Source organism: Glycine max, chromosome 19 (assembly GCF_000004515.6).
Source record: "Glycine max cultivar Williams 82 chromosome 19, Glycine_max_v4.0, whole genome shotgun sequence".
NCBI classification, from domain to species: Eukaryota; Viridiplantae; Streptophyta; class Magnoliopsida; order Fabales; family Fabaceae; genus Glycine; species Glycine max.
Window position 1 is genome coordinate 42,323,877 of NC_038255.2, and position 22,199 is coordinate 42,346,075.

Sequence of the window (22,199 nt, forward strand, 5' to 3'; positions counted from 1 at the left end):
TTTTTGTCCTTTTTGAAAATTTAAATCCTCTCTTTGCTGATGGAAGGTATTTTGTCTATACTCTCATGCACAGTGTCTCAGCACAAGGAAACGGACACAACAGCTAATCTTATCAATTTATTTTATAAGTTTGAATTGAGGATTAGTTAATATTCATAGATCTATATTATATGTGTGTGAGTAAAAAGTTCTAAACATCCTATAAATGTTCCACTTTTGATAATTAAAAAAAAAATCTTATAATAGTGTAAAATATTCATCAATTAGAAGTTAGAACATTGAGTATTAGTCCTTGGTAGGTAAGTATCATTGCGGATGAATCTTTATTTACAATTCTTACCAAACAATAAAATAAAAGCCAGCACAAGTTAAATTTAAAAAGAAAAAAATAAAGCACAGCACGCAAATTAAACTTAAAACTTAGGTCAACCAACCTGTTGTATCTTGTTCTTTATATATTCCTAAACAGAAGTATACGAAAATTGTCATAATTGAGTGCATAGTTAATAGTTGCTTCATAAATCATAAGATAAAAAAATAACGCCGATAAAGTTGAATTGAATTATACATCAACGAAGCCCAAGGAAGTAGTTTTGGTGCGTAATGGCTAAGCCAGTTGATTGAGTTAATCATTTAACTAAGAGTTTAATTTAATATAATATATTTTGCATTTAGATTAAATAAATAAATCAATGATGTAACGTATAAAACGAGACACAAGGCAGCAACAGAGAGAGACGTAGACTGCATAATGCATATTGCTTATCCTCGTGGGATGGGACCCACTAATGAAACCTACCTGTCCCACGTAACGTACTTCGATTATCCGTTGGCTCAAGGTGGGCTCATCCAAAGAGGGGTGTCTTTTTCTATGCTTTCCTGGGCCCACTTTCTCCTTACTGGGCCGTGTACCCAGTAGTATAAATAAAGACAAAAATATATTTTGTAGCAAAAATGAAGAGTTATTTTTTCTTATTTTATAATTTTTTTTTATTTCCATATTTTCTATTTTGTTTAATTTTTTTCAATTTTAAACATTTTATTATGAAATAATTTTTTAATAATATTGTTTTTTGAGTTGTAGCATTCGTAATCGATTGCAGAGGCATCTAATAATTTAAAATTTGAAGTGGCAAACAACGAAATGACATAGCAACCATTTTTTCTTGTGTGGATTAGAATTTGGCCTAAGCAACTAAAATACTATATGAGCAGCAGTCCACGTGGTTGTGTTTGCAAGAGAAGATTTGTCAACTTAATTGACCCCCAAGTCGATCTATTCATGTGAAAAGGGCTTCAACATCACTTACCACCTCATGCGTTAAGGTTGAGATTCAACTTGATATTTTACAGATTTTCGACGCCAATTTTATCTAACACAGACTAAAGTAAACAATTTTTTCTCTCATGTACCAAAAACAAAAAAATTAAACATAATTTTGACGGCTAAATATTTACTTAGTTTACAGCTGAAATTACTGTGTCACGTGTTCTAATGTAATTTAATAGATTAAAATAAAATAAAAATTATAACCCTTTTATAGAAGTACTTTTTATCTCAGAAGTACCTTTCCAACTTCATTTCAATTCCAACATGCACTAAATTTATTGGAATGATTATTGAGGTTCTAAATTGATATGCATCTAGACATGAATTATTAATTGATTTCAAAATGTTTCATTGAATGACAAACACTACAAAAAAGAAAAATAAAAAAAATTGTCATATACTAACACTTAGGCATTAACTGATTAACATGACATTTATCTAACATATATTATTATTATTATTATCATCATGTATGGGTCTACATTAACAATATGTTACATCTTATTAATAAATAGTTTTATTAGTATAAAAATCAATATATATGTTATTGATACATTATATATATTATTAATACAATACATTATATCATTCTTATTATAAATTTCACAATAATTATACTAACAATTTATTAATGTTAAATACCATATTAAGAAAAAAAATTGAAATTTAATGCCTAATATTTTCTTCAATATATAACATTTCTTTTAGTAAAACTTAGTGCCCCGTGTAATTTTGAAGGACCAGTTCGAACAATATTTAGCCGAAAATCTAATTATAATCTTGAATAGAAACTAACATAATAATATCAATATAAAAAACACGATGTGCAAAACCACAAAAAGGAAAATCAATGTAATAAAAACTGATAAATGTGCAACAATTAAATTAAATATAAAACAGATAATGAATTCAACCTGTAGTTTACCGAGCATATCTGTTAGCAAATTATGATATACAGGCTATGGCCTTTGTTTAATAAAATTGCCATATCTTTACCCCCCCTCCAAAAAAAACACTGATAAAAGAGTGATGAATGAATCTAGTTGATAATCATTAATTATAGTTAGAAGGGGTGTAAGATGTATTTAGAATATCTTTACGTGATACTTATACCCTCCTTATTATAGTAAACAAGGGTAGTTAAACAACCCGGTATCGGATGAGATGTTTTAATTACAAGGATACTACTTTTGCTTTAAGAACTTATACATGTATACTATCTTTATTTATAATTTATGATGACAAATAATGCAAGAATTATATGTAAAATATAGTATATGTCTATAACTTTTCAAATAAAAGAAGTGTACTAGCTAATAATTAATACCCGTGTAACTCAAATAATGTATTCTTTATGTAACTTTAGGGATTGAAACTGCCCCTTATATATACAGCACAATGTTTGGTTTTTATTTGTCGTGGTAGATTTAGTTTGATAACAATTGTGGGTAGGAAAGTATGTCACGTTTCGTGTTATTGGTAGATTTAACAAGATTTTAGTGACAGATTGTTCAAGCTTAAAAAATAATTTTATAATATTCCTTTTATAGTCTAATTTTGTAATATATTTTAAAGTTTACAATATTTATTTTACTAAAATCTGTTGATTTTTTTTTAGATTTTCAAGTTTTAATTTCTTTTAATTAAAAACAATTTCTATTTTTTTCCTAAACTACATAAACGACGACTGTTCAACATTTTCTATTTCCCTGTTTTCACAACACCACGAGGACAAATAAAACGTGGAGAAAGAGTAGTGTGGAAATTGCATACTGAAATACTTGGCTTGTTTTTTGAATAATTGGATAACATTAATAACATGGGATGTTTGGGTCATATACTGCATTCGATCCCAAAATTATACAAAGAGACAAATGGGTAAAAAAAATAAATTGGGGTGGTCGGTTTAATTTTCATTACGAAGGAAGGAAGAAAGAAAGTTTCAATTTTCTAATCCAGGAAATCTAATCTAGCAAGTGGTGAGAGGAAACCAGGTGATCCCTCTAATAGTGTTGTTTGGTACAGTACACAAGAAGACTCATTTACACAAATGTGTTTGCATGCCAAAATTGGAATTAATATAAACCAAATAATAAAAATTATATAGACGGAAAGTAACATGTAAGTGTGTAAAAGCATTAATTTTTTCCATATTGAGCACAAAGTGAAAATTATTAACAGGTTCTGAAATTGATTTATTTCCATTCTTAAAATTAAGAGTTCCTCGACCTATATATTAACAATGAGACAAAGTGCCTAACTAACAAGCACCATTACCGTTTGCGATGAAAATCCAAAGGGAGGGCAACGACCATATATATTAGGCCAAAGAATCGGCATTAACTATTACATTTCCTATAATTTTTATTTTAAAAAAGAAAACTCTGGGATAGATGCTAATAGATAGGTAGTATTAAAGATTTATTTTTACTATATTATAAGTATGAAATATACATTATTTTTATGATTTTGTGAACGACTAATATCAAAAAATATGATTAAGTAACTTTAAATTATGCTCTATTACTTTTCATACACAAAGTTTAAATTTTTGTTATTCCGTGAGAAATCTGAACTCAATTTCATTCAAATAGTGGTGATCGATCCAAAAAGATGAAATAGAACAAAATTTATTTTTTTGTTCTATTGTTTATAATTTTAAAATCTGTTTTATTCTTTATTTAATGCACAAAATAGAAGATGTTTTAGTTCCATTTCGTTATAATACCCTCCTCAAGTATTACCATGTAGTGTTAAAACGAGTCTCGTGTCTATAAGACGGCTAAAATAATTAATAATCCAAAAATTAAAAAATATGTATTAAATTAACAAAACCAAAGAGATTACAATCAAATTTTCCAATTCAAATCGTATATGTATGAATAAGGAAAGAAAATGTAAGCATGTAAATAAATACAAAGAGCTCGCAAGACAGGGCACCTAAACTCCTATATAGTATGGTGGGTTGAATTGTTACCTTTGTCTAGCTAGAAGAGTTCGACCATAGTGATGGAGCAATCACATAATAATTAAGTTAGCAACAAAACCTCCAAAGAGTATGGTAGAGTGCCACCACTACGTACATTGATCTTAATCCATGCCAAATATGGAGTAGGGATCCAAAGCAACGTGAACAATTGGAAATAGAACTGCATTGCGCAACAGACTCTGGCAATGACCTAGTCAAAACCCAAGTGTTTGATCTTGATGATGAAGAACGTGACACAATCATGTGAAGTATAAAAGTCAATTAATGCATCTTGTTTCGCCTAGATCACAAAGACATAGCTATGGTTGTATTATATTTGAGGTTAACCTTCAGTGTGAAAAAACTCTAGCATTTCAAGAGGGCTCACAAAGCTATACATAGATGCTAAATAACATCGGTAATGGATCAATTGAAAACTTACACGAATCAATAGCATCACAACTTACACGAAGCAAAGAAACGTCATCCGTGAATTTTTCTTCCATAGCATCACAACTTAATTATAAATGATTTACACGAATCAATTATGAACAACCGTACAAGGAATATGATATTACACCTTAACTAAAAACTTTAATTATCAATCTTTTGATAATTTATATATGCTTAACTTTTTTGTTTTTATTTGATGTGAATTTCAGATCATACTTATACTCAAATATAAAGATTAGTTTTACTTTTTTTCCGTTTTCTTTTGTTTTGCTCTTTTTTATCTCTAGTTACCAAAAAGAATTTAAGAGGATTCAGATCCTTATTATATATATTTTTGGAAGATAAACTTTATCTATAATTAAATAAATGAGCAATTACCCATGATGTACGTATATACGCCAAACGAATTGAATGAATGAATTTCATCGTTGCATATTTACATTTTTGTTGTTTTTTGTGTATGATTTTATCTACATTTTTAATTAATCTGATATGACATAATATTTCAATCAGCTTCATATTACTCTTTTTTTTTTTTGGCAGAGCTTCATATTACTCTTAAAATGCATAAATGTTATCACTCTTCCAGATTTCATATTTGTTTGGTATTATGCAGTGTATATTGAAAATGGTTTTGTTAATCATTCATTTAAAAAATTATATTTAAGAAATTATTGAAAAATTATGATAATTGATGATATTAAGTGTTATATTTTTATAACTTTTAGTTTATTTATTATCATTAAAGTAATAATTAATAAAATCAGATTGAAAATTATATACTGGTACAAGAATATAACCAAAAAAAAATACAACTCTTTAATTAATTTGTTTGATTTTTGTGCATGTAAATAATTTGTTTTAGCCAGGTGCTTTAAGTATCAATTTCGCTCAACTTTTTTGGTCTGAATATTTCTGTTTGTATAAAATTACAAATATCTTTTTTGACTTTATACATATGTATACGCCAATTTTATTTTCTAAAATGAGCAGAGTCGTATCACTTTACGCATCTCGTGTCATCTCATGTCTCTCTTTCTCTGCTTCCATTCGATTGTTTCTCATTTGCTCTTTGTAGTAAAGATCAGAGAGCCACGTCCGCATCTACCAAACAATTATTCAATGCAGTAGTTCTCCATCAACAAAACCATTATAACTTAAAATAATCAAATATTAGAAGAGTATAAATGGTGCTGTTTCTCCGAGGCTTAGTTATTATGGTGGTGGTTAATGATTGAGACCCAATTAATAAATGATTTTGTTAATTGATTTTAACTTTTAAGTATTTTTTTTTACCAACTTTTAAGTAATTAAAAAGTGAAAGATTTTGATTAAAAAACTTACTATATTTAAAATATAAAAGAAGAATAAATCTTTTATTTTTAATATTTTTTCTTTTAATTACTTAAAATCAACTTTATGAATTATGATATATCATCTCCATGCCAATTTATCATGTCAGAAAATAGCAGCCACATCAATTATACATATTATATATTGAGTTTCTAACTTCATTATGAATGATGTTTTTCTTTATACACAGTTGCTTGTATCTAAAAGACTAAAACTTTTAGTTTCTCTTTTTTGGTGTGTGAAACTGTTAGTGTAATAACAGTGGCAACGTGCCATCTCTATCAGTTTAGAGTAGCAAATGACTGGAGTTGCTTTGGTTGAGCCAATTGATTGCATCAATCCAATCATTTTGATCGTTATTTATTTTTTCACCTTGGTGCTGATGTGTTGATATATGATAGATATGATGAAATGGGGCCAGCATACGACATTGATGGAACAATCTTGTTTACAAAGCCAAAAACTCATTGACTATGGGGAATAAACTCATTTACCGGAAAAATAAGAAAATAAAGATATTAATGTGAATAAAAATGTGATCATGACAAGTCCTAAAGAAGTTTTGATGAAGAAATTTTGATAAAGACAAATCACTATAATGGACAACAAGATATAAATTAAGAAGACTTATTTATATAGTTCAAGGATTTCTATAATTGTTTATCTACTGAATCTTGAGGATGTCTTTAGAGTGTTAGGTCATTATTCATTCAACTCAATAAATATAATATATTGAATCTTAATTAAAACAAGTTAAAATTAGAGTTAGGAAATTTAAAATTAATCAAACGCATAAAATGTGCAAATTCATTTCGGTTGATTGTGTTAAATGTTCTTACTAACTGATTTGATTATTAGAACAAGTTATAGGTCTTTAAAAAAATTGAAGTTTAAAATTGAGTATTAAAACTTGGACTTTAAAAAATTTTCAAGTTAATACTATAGTAATAGATTATGAAAGTTATGTAATAGATTAAATTGTCTTTTTAGAAAATTAGAACATAATAATTGATTACATGAACGACTTAATCAATAACGTAAAAAAATATGTACTTTCAAAGATTTTACATTATTTTGTGTTTTAATCGATTATGTCATTTGTAGATGAAATTAAGTAAAATGAAAAACATATGTACTTTCTGAGTTATTTAACAATTACAAGACTACGCAATAACAAAAATAAACTGTTTTTCTGAGTTATTTAAGAGTTTAACATATGTATTTTCTTACACCAAATAAATAACTCATCTCTTACTCTAGCCTAGAATATAAGTCAAAGCAACACAATTACAACAAATATTACTGAGATCATCACTGATCATGGACTCTAAGATCAATATTTTTTAAGTATTGTGGAAAGAAAGTGTGCTCTCGAGTTGAAAATTTGGGCCACAAGATTAAGATATATATCTATAATAGTGTTTGGAATCCTACACGGTTCTACGTAAAAGCAGTTAGAGATCTTTGTTTTGACTTTAAGGAGTTGTTTGAAGAGAGAAAATTATTATTCAAGAAGAAATTTTAAAAAATTGATGTGGATCTCACACCTTTTTCTTTCTACTTTAATTCAAATATATTTTTCTTAATTTTCTTTTATTTTTTTCTCTTTCACACAACCAACCAACCCATAAATTGATTTTCTTCTACATCAATTCTTTAAATTATTACTTTTTATTTAAATATATAGAAGTTTATAATGAATTTGAGATATTAAATGACTTTTTTTTTTTTATAGAAAAAGACATATTGGACATCAAAAAGAGGATTAACATCCCAATTAAGTTGACACCTTAGACCCCAAAAATCTTTTGCCACATCTGGATCCAATATTATTGATAGAAGAAGGATTAACAAAAAGACTAGGGAAATTAGGCCCAAACCCAAGTCAAAGATTGTAAAATTTATACTAAGGAAGCCCATTAAAATTGCAGACAGTAGAGTAAAAAGAGGGGACACATCGTCCCACCAAAAAGATTGGCGGTTAGACACACCCAGGGGATATGAAATAATTTTAAAAACTTATAAATTAAAAATAAGTAGAATTTTAAATGTTTTATAAGACATAAAATTAAGGTTTGGATAATAAATAAGTAATTTTTTTATTTTAAATGAATTTAATAGTTTTATTTTTTACTAAAAAAGTTTAAAATAATTTAATCAATCATTTTATAAAGATTTAAATAGGAAATAAAAACTTGAAGGTTTTAAACAGAAAAAATTAAAAAAAAAAAATATTTTTTTGCTTAATTTTTAAAAATAAGAATTGATTGACAAAAATACCTAGACGAGGATAGAAGATTTCTCACAAGTACCATAAAAAATATGTGAATAATAGGCTTAATTGTACTTTCAGTATTTATATTATTATCATTGAAATTCAAATTTGGTTTCTCAATTTTTTTTAAAGATATTTATTTCTTTTCACTATTTAATTGTGTAATTATAATCTATTCATTAACTTGAATTCTAATATTTAATAAAAATGTTAACATAATAACATAGTAGAGTTTCACCCAGTATTTTTGTCAAATAAGTTAACTAATGAATTAAAAATAGAGATTAAATTAGAAAATAAAAAATGAAGTACCAAATTCAAATTTGGCCAATAGTAATGGAAACAAAAACACAATTAAACCTAAAAATATAATTTAATAACTCTGTAGACATTGAATCACCGGACACTTGCATGGAGTTTACAAGATTCAGGGCTGGATGTAAGTAATTTAAAAGTATTGTCAATTGCACGCAACTACAAGCGCATAAAGTTCAACGAAAGAAACACGCGCACACAAGAAACCAATTTGCCTCAAGTTTTCGCAGGATTATAAGGACTTATAGATGTCATGGTATCGTTAATGTAATTTTACTACACTGCACTCAATGAATCACAATTACATGTTAAGGACAATTTAAAAAGACCGAGCACAAAATTGATGGCGATCTGGTTTTAATATTTCAGATGCACAGATTATCACAAAATAAATGGATTGTCAAAATAGTCTTAGGAAACTTGTGATCAAGAAAACCGTGCTAAGCTGCTTCATATATTAATAAAACAAAAATAAATAAAGTGATAACTAGCCCTTTAGTTTTCTATCATTTCTGCTTTTCTTCCTATATTCTCTATTCTCTGAAGGGTATTGTTTTTTTATCAATAGGTTGCACATTGCTGTTTTGACAGCTTCAGCTGTTGCTAGAAAAGCACTGTCATCAACGGATGCAGATCCTTGCAGCGTTTCTAGTAGTTTTTCTCCCCCGGGTATGTTATCATCTCCCGGAACAACTGGCTCTTGCTCAACATCAATACCAGAAATTACTCGCACACGAGCCAAAGAGAGATAATTACAACCAGGTAGACCAGAGACACCTGTAACCATCCACAATTTCCTTATAGAGGGGCTGCTCCCCAAGCAGGTAGGGACAAAGGCCTCTCCAGCAACAGAAACCACCTGCAGTGTTCCGGCCATTTTAAATGCACTTAAGAGACAAATCTTTTCCTTCTTATATATCAGCAGTTAGCTTTGCTTTCATAACAATAACACAAATAGAAATTTAACGGAGCTATGAGGTTGGGGAAGGGAGAGGAGAGAGGTGACGGGTTTGAATCCTCCCATTGACATTTCTAACAAAACTAACAAACTCACCTTTGCTGATAAAAAAAAAATCTAACTTCACACAAGAAAAATAGAAACAGACCAAAAATAAATTGTCCATAATAATGCAAGTTAATGGTCATTTCCAGCATGTGTAACAGCCATTACCTTGGCAAAAGAAAGAGTTTGTGCACAAACATTGCAACTCAGCAATACTATTCCTTGCAAGCTACAGAGTATCAAATAAAACTCATCAGTAAACCAAAACATAATTCTGCCGAAGAGAAATGTGACAGAATGCTATAGTGAGAGAATTACCTCTGAATGGCCACTGCAACAATCAAACCATCCAGGACAGTGCATAAATCAATAACAGCATGGCCATGCTCCTCTGCTTTACCATTAGACTCTAAAAGCCCTGCCTTTGGAAACAGAGAATCAAGAACAATAAAGTAAAAAAACAAGTGCAACAGCAAAAAGAGGTAAAAAACATAACTTTATTGGAATCACTAGAATTTATTTTATTTATGTGAACAAGAATTGACTATACAATAATAATTTTAAAATGCTTTATAGTGAAGATAGAGAAAATTATACAACTCTGAGCCTCAGATAAATATAAAGAAATACCTTGATTGCAACCTCACAAGTATCTAGAAGTGCTCCAGAGTCAATATTCCACAATCGAACCTGCAAAAAGCAATTCACATTACTTTCATCTAAAAGAGAATCATAAAGAAAATAAGCAGGGATGTTGAATAAATTACTAACTGTGGAATCACCACTGCCAGAGAGAAGAAGGCCTTGAGGGCATTCCTGAGCCTGAATGAAGGCAAGGCAGGAAACAAACCTGCAAATAGATTCATTTTATTCATCTACAAGCAGTAAGAAAGCATTTGTTTAAGCAAAAAAACATGTCAACTTCACTAATATTTTCTAGAAGAAAATATCTGAAGTTATAAAATTCTTATAAGATGACCTCAAGTACTCAAAATAGACCATACCGAAAAGGACTGAGGTAGTGTTTGGTTTAAATCCCCTTGAGTGAATTTGAGATGAAAGTTTTAAAAATTAATGTGGATCCACACCTCTACACTCTACTTTAATTCAAATATTTCACCCTTTTTCATCTCTTTTTACTTTCACACTTCTTTCATTCTTTTAAACCAAACACAGGCTTAGTATTGTATAATACTTAAATTGAATGAATTACCAATTACGTAGTGTACTCAGTATCCGCACTTACGAAAAGCTGCTATTGTCACTCAGTCATTGAAAGTCATCAAATTCGACAATAATAGAAGCAACTCTTACTCTGTATGACCGAGACAGAAACTTTGTATCTGGTGAGCTCCATTTAAGGGCTTCTGGGGAAAATTAGTAACCTGTGATGTGCATATAATGATTTTAATCATATAATTATTGGAGAGAAACAAAAAGGAGCCATAACACACAAGATTTGAAATGTTAGCTTACGCGAATTTTGAAATCACGATCGGCGCTTAAAATAAAACGACCATCCGGTGAAAATTCCTGCACCAGACAATCACGTAATAAGGAAAAAATAACTTAATTCGAAAAAGAAAAAAAAAAACAATAACAAGTTATGTGACTCACCAAGCTAGTGATGATACTGCAATAGTGAGAAAGAAGCGGTGCCGGTTTCTTATCGTGTAACGGAGGATCAACATCCACAACCCAAACAACGCCGAATTTGTCGGCGAAGCACACGAATGTTCCGTCGTTGCTAATTGCAACTGCAGTAACTCTCTTCTCGGAGGACCTAATTTCATCAGAGGAAGAAGGAACTAAATTATTGAATTGGAAGAGTGAATGTAACGTGTGTGTGCGTGTGTGTGAGAGAGAGAGAGAGGTTATTATTACACGGTGGTGATGCAACGCCAGGACTGTGTTGACCAGACCTTGACTGTTTTATCGTCACCGGCGGACACGAATAGTTTTCCTTTGGCGCCGAAGCGAATGGCTCTGATGTTGTTCTTATGGAGCGGGGCGCAATCAGAATCGTCGGTTAAAGAAGCTGCAGAACCGCTACTGTGGGTTTATCAGCATAATATAACTGGGTTGACGTGAGAGAGATGAAGTTCCTTACAGGAGGTCGAAGACGCGGAGGTGCGGGCCCACAGCGACGGCGACGGAGGATTGGTCGGGGTGAACGGCGATTAAGGCCGGAGCGACTTCGGTGTCGTTCTTGGATTCGGATTCCATGCTCATGCTGCCACTCAGAAACTAACCTCCGTCTTAGGATTTGCCGCTTCTCATACACTAATTCTTCTGACCCCAAAAACTCAAAAACTAGAAAAATTAATTAATTATCATTTGATTAAATTAATTTTTTAGTCGTTTAATTTATTTTTTATATTTAATTTGGTATTCTAATTTGTATGGGTTCAATTTAGTTTTTTAATTTTTTTTAAATCATCTCACTTTGAATCTAAATAGTAAGAAATCATATTCTGAGATGATTCAAAAATGTCATTGAATGATTTTAAACAGTCAAAAATGTATATTTTTTAAAAAAAATTGAATCAATTTTAAAAATTAGAGGAACAAATTAAACAAAAAAAATTAAAGAACCAAATTAAACCTAAATAATAAATTAGATGACTAAAAGACTAATTTAACCTTGTTATTTTTATGTTTGCATATGTGAACTTGATTATAGGATTAAATCACAACCAACTAGATGTTGTTAGTCGAATGGTATTAGACTTGATCTCTTTAAATGGTCTCAGGTCTAAGTTATGTGGATGCAGAAAAAAATCACTGAAAATTAGTTAGATTCTCCGACGAAAATTAATCATATAAATAAAATTGATATATACTCCTTATTGGTAATATAGTTATCAAAAAATACTATCAAACCAGATAGGTAAACTTACATGAAATTATTCTAATTTAATTCATTATCACAAGTTATAATCTTGAACATATAATTACATTAATTAATCAGAGTAATCTTTATCATATATAATAATTTTATTTGACTCAAGTAAAATTTTTTTTTATCAGTGTTAATTCTAAGTTTGTGTTAGGAGAAGGAATTAAATTCATGACTTTTTTTTTTACCACCTACTTAATCTTATATTTTTTAGAAAAATTATTTTTGATGGAAAATAATAATTTATATATATATAAAGGTTTACCTTAAAAAGAAGTGACGATATTATATAACAGAAGTTCACATTTCAATTGCCGTATAAAAAATGTCTTGGTTATATCCTAGATAAATTTTAGGCACTTAATGATATCTTGGTTGACGTAATAAAAGTGGCCATTGACACACAAAAAAAAAAATAGTGGGCATGTATATAATTGGAAAAGGAGGAGAAACTTTTAATTATTTATAGAGGAAAAATAAAATGCATCACTTATATTGTGTCGTTCAATATGTAACAAACTAATTTTGTTAAACTATTACTGGGGTCTCCCATTTTAATAGCATTTTTAATGTTACAATTCAGATACGATACAATAAAAGAGATACCTTTCGTTGTGCATGTATCGTTTCCCCATTCGTAGAAATTCTCTCATGTTCCTAATAAAATTAAGGAAAGAAACATGGAACATTTTCCAAGTCAAGTAAAGAAAGAGAGACCAATATTTAAAAAATTACAAAAATTCTCTTAAAATTCCATGTTATTATCAGGGACAGAAGATGGTAACTTTCAATCCATGCATGTAAACCCTACCTCACTGCTATCCTCTTTCTCTCCAGCTAGCATTTTACTTTCAGAAGGTTAAAAGATTGTAAATTGCAGGGAAGGGGGGTGATTACATGTATATTTATTTATTTATATTGATAGACTATTATCATGTGTTGCATAAAGTGAAAGAAAGAGTGCTCCTTCAATCGTGTTCTTGGGTTTCATATCAATAATAAATTGATTTTTCTGATTTCTCCATATTTGTCAAATTTTCTCTAATCTAAAATTCTCTAACACTATGTTTGGTGGAAACGATTTTGAGAGGAGGGATACAGACCGAGAGATGATCTAAGGTGAAATTAATCTGAGTTTACTGAGCCTCACAATTAGAAATTTTGTCCAAGGCAAAGGAAAGAAGTGCACATATTTATGTTTGTGTCATTTTGTCTGTTTTGTAAAGCTATACCCACATTTGCTATAAAAAAAAAGACATCAATAAATTTTTCTTAGGATAATATTGATATAAAATAATCTTTATTAGAAGTAGTAATTAATTTTTACTGAGATTGTGAGTGTACATAACTAATATTTCCTTTCTAATAAAATTTATTTCATACTGGACAATTAAAATTAAAAAACACGTGTCACTATTTCTTATGTCAATTATTGATCATATCAATATCGATATAACTATTTTTATAATTTTCTAATTTTTTTTTTACTTTCTCACATAATTCTCTTGAATAGTTGTACCAAACAACTTAGCATTGAACACCCTACTTTATTTTCACTTCATTTATCTTTTCTTCAATTATTCTTTTTCGTTTTCATCCACTCTATTCTAATATTCACAACCAAATATAACATTATAAAATGGTAAAGTTTTTTGTAAAATAAACCCCTCTTCTTAATGGAAACATTGAAAATAAAAACAATCAAATTTCAGTGATAAAAAAACACAAGCTAGAAAGAAAAAAAAAGGAACACGGTAGGAGCTGACACCTTCATTCATTTTGGACAGTTCTATTATAAAGCTGGATTAAATGACAAGATTATGAACTTCACCGAGCATAATCCCTCTCACCTATCTTTGCAAATTTTGTTTGATTCACAATTTTGATTTCCCTATAATTCTTCCATTTTAAAAGAGAAACATTTAATTCTCTACTTTAAAAATTTATAATATTGATTAAATTCTCAATTTTACCTAAATTTTATTTCTTTTATTTTGGTCCAATTGAATCATAAACACAACATGTTCATTTTAGATATTATCAAAGAAAGATTTAATTAATTATAAAGTAAGAAATAAAATGCAAGAAAAATTAAATATTAAACCAAAATTATGAATTATTTAAAATACGGGACTAAAATTATAAATTTTTTAAAATATGAAAATCAATCAAATGTTTGTAATTTGAAATGAGAGATCAAAATTACAGATTTTTTTTAAATATGAGAACCAAATATCTCAATTTTAAAAGACAAAAATTACAGATTATATAAAATAAAGGAACCAAAATTACATTTAAACCAAGAAAATAAATAGATGAATAGCTAAATAAAGTTGATTTTTCCTGGCAAAGTGATAAATTTTCAAGGTGGGAATAGGAATAGCACCAATTTGTTGGCTTGTTAGTGGTGATCCTTAACTGTTTAGCTACAAACAGAACAGATACGGAAACTCACCTCGTTACCGCATGTGATCAGCTTAAAAACAAGGACAGATATTATGGCTTACATACAAAACAGGTAAGCCATTGAACAACCGATTCTTTGTCTAGCTGAAGGGACGCAAATCAGCGAGCACAAATTACACTAGAACCTAGAAAGTGAAAACCTAAATTCTCAGCAGCGTACAACCAAGAATAGTACCATGACACCGTGTCATCCGAGCTGCTTGGCGCCAAGTTGGTCTCTCACTTCCAAGTGTGAGAACATCAACTTCGGATAATGGCTTAATGTCCCAATTCCATCTATCTGGTCCAATGAAGCCTCCAATCACGTATAAGTCATCACCTAGTCCAGTCATTGCAAAGCCAATTCTCTTTCGAAACTCAGATGCTGAACCTACAACCTTTCTCACTTCTTTGTCCTGCTTGAAGATTAATCCATGGCTCATCACATAAAGTGCATCACCGACAACTGCCATCTGACCTTGGAGCCACACACATTCCTCGACAGTCCACCCGGGCCCTGCATTGTCTAAAACTTGCACTGTTGACATATCCTTGTGCAGCACATGCACCTTTCCACCAATCACTACTCCTGAACAGGCCGAATTATGAGTGCGATGAAGATCAGGCATTGGAATCCAAATATCCTTGTCAGGATCATACATTTCTGATTGAGATATTGATTTTCTGCAGCTAGTGAAGCCCCCAGCCACAACAATTTTTCCATTCAAAACACAGCATGCAAACATAGAACGGGGAACGAGCATTGATGCACGAGAGGCCCACTCCCGGGCTACAGGGTCATATGACCAAACTTCATCTGTTGCAAAACAACCATCTTGGTCACCAGTCAAAGGATCAACAGCATCACTTCCACCACCAATCACAAACAACTTTCCAGCAGTAGAAACAGCGCCAAAGTTGGAAAGGTGCCTGATCTTTGAGGGAAGAACAGGAAGTGTAATCCAGAGATCTTGCATAGGGTCATACAGCTGCCATAAGTTCTCTGGATCAAAAGCACAGACACATAACAGATCCTCAGTCGAACCAACCTCCTGCCGAGCTTTAAATAGTTCAGGGCTACAAATAGCTGCTTGCCAAGATCGAGAGACAAGCTCTAACACTGGGTGGAGGTAGAAGGGAACACGTGCAAGGCACCTAATTGCAACAGCGTCAGGAAGTCCTTCGATCAGTCCAGACATTATAAATTTATAACTGCTGTTTCATCTATTTCTGATAACTCTCCACCACTGACTTACTGTTATTATAGAAGGTGCACCTGCAATCACAATATTTATCCATTAATGTAAACTGATACTTTAAAATTCAAATTCAATGTGTTAGATACAGTACTAATTTGAAAGACATGGTAGACTTCGAATGAAATTCAAATTCAATTTAGAAATTTGAATGAAATCTTCTGTTGTGTAAATGAAACATCAGCAAGAATAACAACAAAAACAGTGCATTTGAATATAATTTATGATAATATTGGCTCCCTTCCTCTATAAGTGATTTTTTTTTATTGAACTTTCTATATTTTAGAACTTGAGAAAAGATACAAGTCATCAAACAAACAAAAATATTAGGGAGTATTGGATTTACATGTAATAACATATTTAATTTTATTTCTGTTCATTATGATGGCAAATAGTAACAAGTGAGTCTCAAATAGAGACCCATAAGATTTCAAACTAGTGGTCCCTCCATCTACCTAATGGTAGAAGTCATGTTGAAATGTAGACACTCACTGATAATAATTTATCTCCTAAGAGTCAAACAAAGACAAGCAGGTTGTTTAAGATGGAAGCCAAAAAAGCCTCCAAAGATATCTCATATCTCACATTTTCACCCTCTCAGCCCCAGCAACTGTCCCATGTTCTCTCATAATCTTCAAACTAATCATGAATTTGCATTTTATCTACCTCCTCAATCCCATTCCCATTGTAGAATGGAGACTGTATATTACATGTGGAAATCCTGCTTTCATGTTTCAACATCACCCCTCTGGAAAATTCTAAAAAACAACATAAACTTATTTCTTGATTCATAGTTTGAATCCTGGATAGCAGCACGTAGCGGCTGGAGCCAAAAACTCTATAGCGGGCAGTGTTATTATTGGCGGATGCTGGAACATGGCAGAAGGCAGAAATTCCACCATATAAACACGCCATTGCACCTAATGGCACCGCCATGGCAGGCTTCCCTTCATAAATTGTCTATGGCAGTTGGCAAAAAGTCATAGGTATCTTAAACAAAACATACATGTAAATACTAACAAAAGTCAAATACAACTTTCCTAGATAGGAATCATCAATCATCATCTTCTAAATCCAAGTTGTCTTATTTAAAATTTGGGTAAAATATGTTTTTAGTCCCTTAACTATTCAAGGTTTTTTGTTTTTAGTCCCTAAACTAATAATTGCCTGGTCTTAGTCCCTTATTTATTTTCCGTTAGGTTTTTGGTCCCTACCGTCAAGTGTCTTTGTTAAATGATGATGTGTCATTTAATTTTTTAATTATTTTAAAACGTTTGTGGCAGTTTTTTTTCTGGTGTTTAAAAACCACAAGAAATTGTTTTCCTAAGGTTTTCAATAGTATTCACGATTTATTAGAAAAAAGAAAAAGGAATAGCAAACCACAAAAAAGAAAAGACAAGATGCATTAAAAATTAGAGATTATGATTTTCATTCAGATAATCGAAAGTGGAATAAAGGCCCCAAATCTCTTTTATTGCTAGTAATTCCCAACGTTCCTTGGTGGTCCACAATGATTTGAAAACAATTAATCCCACAGAAGGAGCTTTGCACAAATATTTTGTGCTGTGGCGCTTCGATTGTGAGGAGTGGAACCAAGGTGATGAGGGAAGTGTTTGAAGCTACGAAAGGAAGGTTGAATGTTGTGGGAAGAGCGAATTTGGTTACAGCAACCAGCCTCCATCCCTAATTCCTTCCTGATGTGGGTTTTGTCAGCTTCTGAAGAAGAGAACCTAGAAGACCCTCGAAACCCTCCAATTTGTCAATTGGCGCAAGGGCGATGCCACCACTATGCGAAAGGCAACCCCCGATGCAACCACCAGCACCTCATCACAATTTCAACCTAACCCTTGCAACTATAAGGTTGTGCACCTCTGACGATACTCGCATGCCAACATCAATCTCCCTTTCCCCGACAGTGCAAGCGACTCTTCGATTGTGGATCTGGCACCATAGATCTGGATCTGTGGATGTTGTGAAAACCAGGTGTTCAAATTCATCTGTTTTCTTTCCATTGTTGGCGTTCTTGTTGTGATATTGGCTGTTGTTATTTTATTTTTTATGTTTTCAATTCTTGTTTGTTGTGGGTTAAATTTTTTTGCTATTGTGATAGATATTTAATTCGACAGTATATAAAAAACCTTATGGATGCAATTTCTGGCGGTTTTTAACAGCCAGAAAATGCGTCAATGGTTCGCCTCATCAATTTCTGACGATTTTTAACTGCAAGTAAAATAAAACTGCTGCAAATATTTTAATGTAATTAAAAATTAACCGCCAGGTCATCATTTAACGGAGACACTTGATGATGGGGACCAAAAATCAAACCGAAAAATAGTTTGGGGACCAAGACCAGTCAACATTTAGTCGAGGGACCAAAAAACAAAAATCTTAAATAGTTGAGGGACTAAAGACATATTTTACCCTCAAAATTTTCAGCACTATTACAGCTGTAGATTTCATTTTTTGAAATTGAAATCCCAAAAATACCCCCCAAAAAACTCTAACTTCTTTGTTCAAAGGGTTTTTTTTGGAATCAACACAAAGAGCCACTATGGCCACTATTCAGCCTGCTATTTGGACCACTAGAGCCACAACACTAAACCGCTGCTCACTGCTATGCTTGCTATAGCAGTGCTAAAGCACACTATTTAAAACCCTGGCTTGATTATTCTCAAAAAAATATATCAACTAGCCTAGTTCTTAAAGTTCAACTGAAACTGCTATATCTACAATTAGGAACCTTGTAACAATTAGAAAATTGGAGGATAAAATCTGGGTTTATAAAGGAAACAGGAAGCACAAAAATGCAACCCAGTATCATCCAATGTTGATTCCCTGTATAAGGGACAGAAGAAAGAGTGATTACCCTCTAATATATATGTCCATCCCTTCACTCATGACTCAACACATTCTCAAGGTTTTACATGACACCAATTTTCAATATACTTATGGGAATAATAAGGCAAAATCCTATAATGATTAATTAACCAGCTGGATCTAATTATCAAATCATGCCCAAATACCGACCTGTGTTTTTATGTTTCACATTTTGCATTCTATGCCTGGACCTGTTATGAAAGTTACATAGATCGTCCCTAAGCTGCATTAACTTTAGCTTTGCACAGCTCAGTTTCAACCCCAATACTGAAGCATAAACTAAACGGGTTTTGCTAACCAACACCCTTAGGGCATTGAATAAGGAATTTGAAAAAGGAAAGATTTTATTGGAAATCATATAGGAGTGCATTTAAATTTCATAGGGGAATGCATTTTTACACGCCCCATTAAAAAAAATCCCCTTTTACTTCCTTAACCAATGCCTTTAGAGCATTGGTTAGCATTTACCTAAACTAAATGTCCAACCCCAATAATAGAGCATTAAAAAGCATAAAGTAGTTATACATGAGTAGTCAAGGAAATACCAATACCAGAGACACCTAATTCACTGAAATTATAAGATGGTCATATACCAGACTCCTCTCCTTATCAAACACAAAATAAAGCAAAATGTTTCTTAGCCATCTGAGAAACCTATGAATACTTACATGGAACCCTCAGATGCAGATGCTCCCAAGCAAAAACAAAGGTAAAAAAAGAATATTTACATAGGACAATACGTTTCATTGGAAATTATATGCCATGGCACACATATGTGAACAAAAGATACAGCCAACATGAAAACAGCCCATTGCAGGGAGAACTCAAAGGCAAATATGATCTCATTTGAATACAATGCAATGCTTACTTAATAGGATGCGCATACGTTCAAATGGAAAATAGACACAAAAAAACATCTCTAATTCCCAGTTTCAGTGCATGACCCAAAACAAACGAAACTGAAAGTTCCTGAAAATGGCTTTAATAGGGAGCAACAAAGAGGCCAAACTCACTTCTACAAAGAATGAATAAAGTCAAATGGGAAAAACAAACAAACTCACGATGAAACCACTTCGGTACACAAACATCTCAGAATTCAAATAGGGATTCCAACCCTAACATTTTTCAGCACTAGAAAAAAAAACGAAATAGCAGTGTAATAACAAAAGAAGGAACAAAAAAAGAGTCGAAATTCGAAATTAATATAGCAATGGGTATTGGATCAACTCCAAACAGAACCAAAATCAAAACAAATTAAGTACCATCCCTCACTCACGATTAATTCTAATTACAAAAATTAATTTTTTAAAATAAAACAAAAAGCAGAGAGATAGGGGAAGGTGATTTACCTGACAGCGAAGAAGAAAGGGATTGCCAAGAGAGAGAGGGAGGGAGAAAAGGAAGGGAATTGCTATGATGAAGAGTTTTACAATGTGAATGTTGAGCGTTTCGGTTTTGCGTTACTTCCCCTCCCCTAAGGTTTTCTTTTCTTTTTCAGATATGTGAAACAAAACTAGATAGATAGATTAGGTTATAGTTCTGATTTGGTATTTTAAGAATCAAAATAAAAATAAATAATAATAATAACTCGTGTAAGTGTATGTCATATAATAATGAGGGGATTAATTTTCCTTTCCCTTTGCGTGCCCCGATTCACTACCACTCCCCATTCATTATGCTGCAGACGAATACCTCTCCGCATATTCTAAATTCCTTTTCATTTTCCTTCCCCCACAACTTCTGGAATCTCCAGTTTTTTTTGTTTTTTTTTTTCTGTTTGTGTTGGACTATTTCTCTTTTGTCTTATTTACGTGCTTGTTTTTACTAGGATGAAAAATTTAGAAGAGTTGAATCTCAACAATTTATCATAAAACATATTTCAAGATTTAATGAGGGTTTACATACGTGCTTAAAGATTATTCATCAATAACACTTATACATTAATGTCAAAAATCAAACTCATCTTCTTCTTTTTTTAAATATGAGTTTATTCATTATCAACTATGTTAACCTTCTCAAAACTTATGATGGGAATTTTCTATATATTCTTATTCACCTTAGGTTGACATGCGAATTGTGCGAGGACAACAAAAAAAAATTGAACGAAAAAAACGAACACACACTCAAACTCAACAACAACGACGTTTTTATTTTCTCACATGATGAGAGCCCATTCAATCCATAGCTGGCTACGTCGATTTGGATATTGACTCTTGATTTCGTATGGACCAGGTAATCGATCTACCTATTCTCTTTTTCGGTTTTGAAGATCAGTTTACTTTTAAGTTTTAAATTGTAAATACTTGTAAGATATTAAAATTTTATTTTATTTATTCAGAAAAAACAATCATGTATCGTACTAATTTTAAAACCTACGATCTCATATATATTGTCCAACTTCTCACAACTAGGCTTACTCTAATCAGTTTTTATTTAGCAAAAATAATAGTCAATTAAAATATTATCATAAATAATTTATTAACCATTAAAATTGATAATTTATTAATGATGTGAAATTAAAAAAAAATACTTATATGTGTATCGGGAATGATAATTTATAACCGTGGTGCTTTCTAATCCATAGTTGTCACCAATAAGTTATTACACTTTTATAAAGTATTTTAAAAAAATATTAATAAATGGTTGTTAGTTTGATAGTTTTTGTTAGTGAAAGGAATTTAAACTTATGATCTCTCTTATTTCTTCTTTCAATCATTAACTCGACATTATATAACTCCTTTATAAAAAAAATATTAATAAGTGGTCTAAGTGGATGGATTAAGGAAGTAAAGGAGGAAAAAAAAAAATATATTACAATGCATAAAAACACGCTCTCACAGTCTCATGTGATTTTTGAATGTACTCTCTTATAATTTATGATAAAAAAAAATTTTTAATTTCTTAACCAGTGCTATTCGGATCAACATATGTTAATAAGAACCCTTACAAAATCAATCCCAATTCAATTAGGCAAATAAGTTTCCTAAGAAAACAAAGACAAATAAGTTAGGGTTTTTTTAACCGG

At 31.2% G+C, this 22,199-nt stretch overlaps 2 protein-coding genes across 2 annotated transcripts; both read right to left on the bottom strand.

The window, feature by feature from the left end:
* Positions 1-9,034: 9,034 nt before the first annotated feature.
* On the bottom strand, positions 9,035-12,008 carry LOC100786310 (tRNA (guanine-N(7)-)-methyltransferase non-catalytic subunit wdr4). The gene is made up of 10 exons (XM_003553419.5): positions 11,808-12,008; positions 11,582-11,749; positions 11,315-11,480; positions 11,174-11,230; positions 11,012-11,082; positions 10,469-10,547; positions 10,328-10,387; positions 10,016-10,119; positions 9,866-9,926; positions 9,035-9,553 (listed from the first exon to the last, which is right to left on the bottom strand). The coding sequence occupies exons 1-10, from the start codon at positions 11,927-11,929 to the stop codon at positions 9,182-9,184; spliced, it is 1,260 nt and encodes a 419-aa protein (XP_003553467.2). The 5' UTR covers positions 11,930-12,008; the 3' UTR covers positions 9,035-9,181.
* Positions 12,009-14,976: 2,968 nt separating this feature from the next.
* On the bottom strand, positions 14,977-21,113 carry LOC100788983 (F-box/kelch-repeat protein SKIP30). Its single transcript, XM_003554213.4, has 2 exons — positions 20,524-21,113; positions 14,977-16,317 (listed from the first exon to the last, which is right to left on the bottom strand). Exon 2 carries the CDS (start codon positions 16,238-16,240, stop codon positions 15,203-15,205), a length of 1,038 nt encoding a protein of 345 aa, XP_003554261.1. The 5' UTR covers positions 16,241-16,317; positions 20,524-21,113; the 3' UTR covers positions 14,977-15,202.
* Between the last annotated feature and the right edge of the window lie 1,086 nt (positions 21,114-22,199).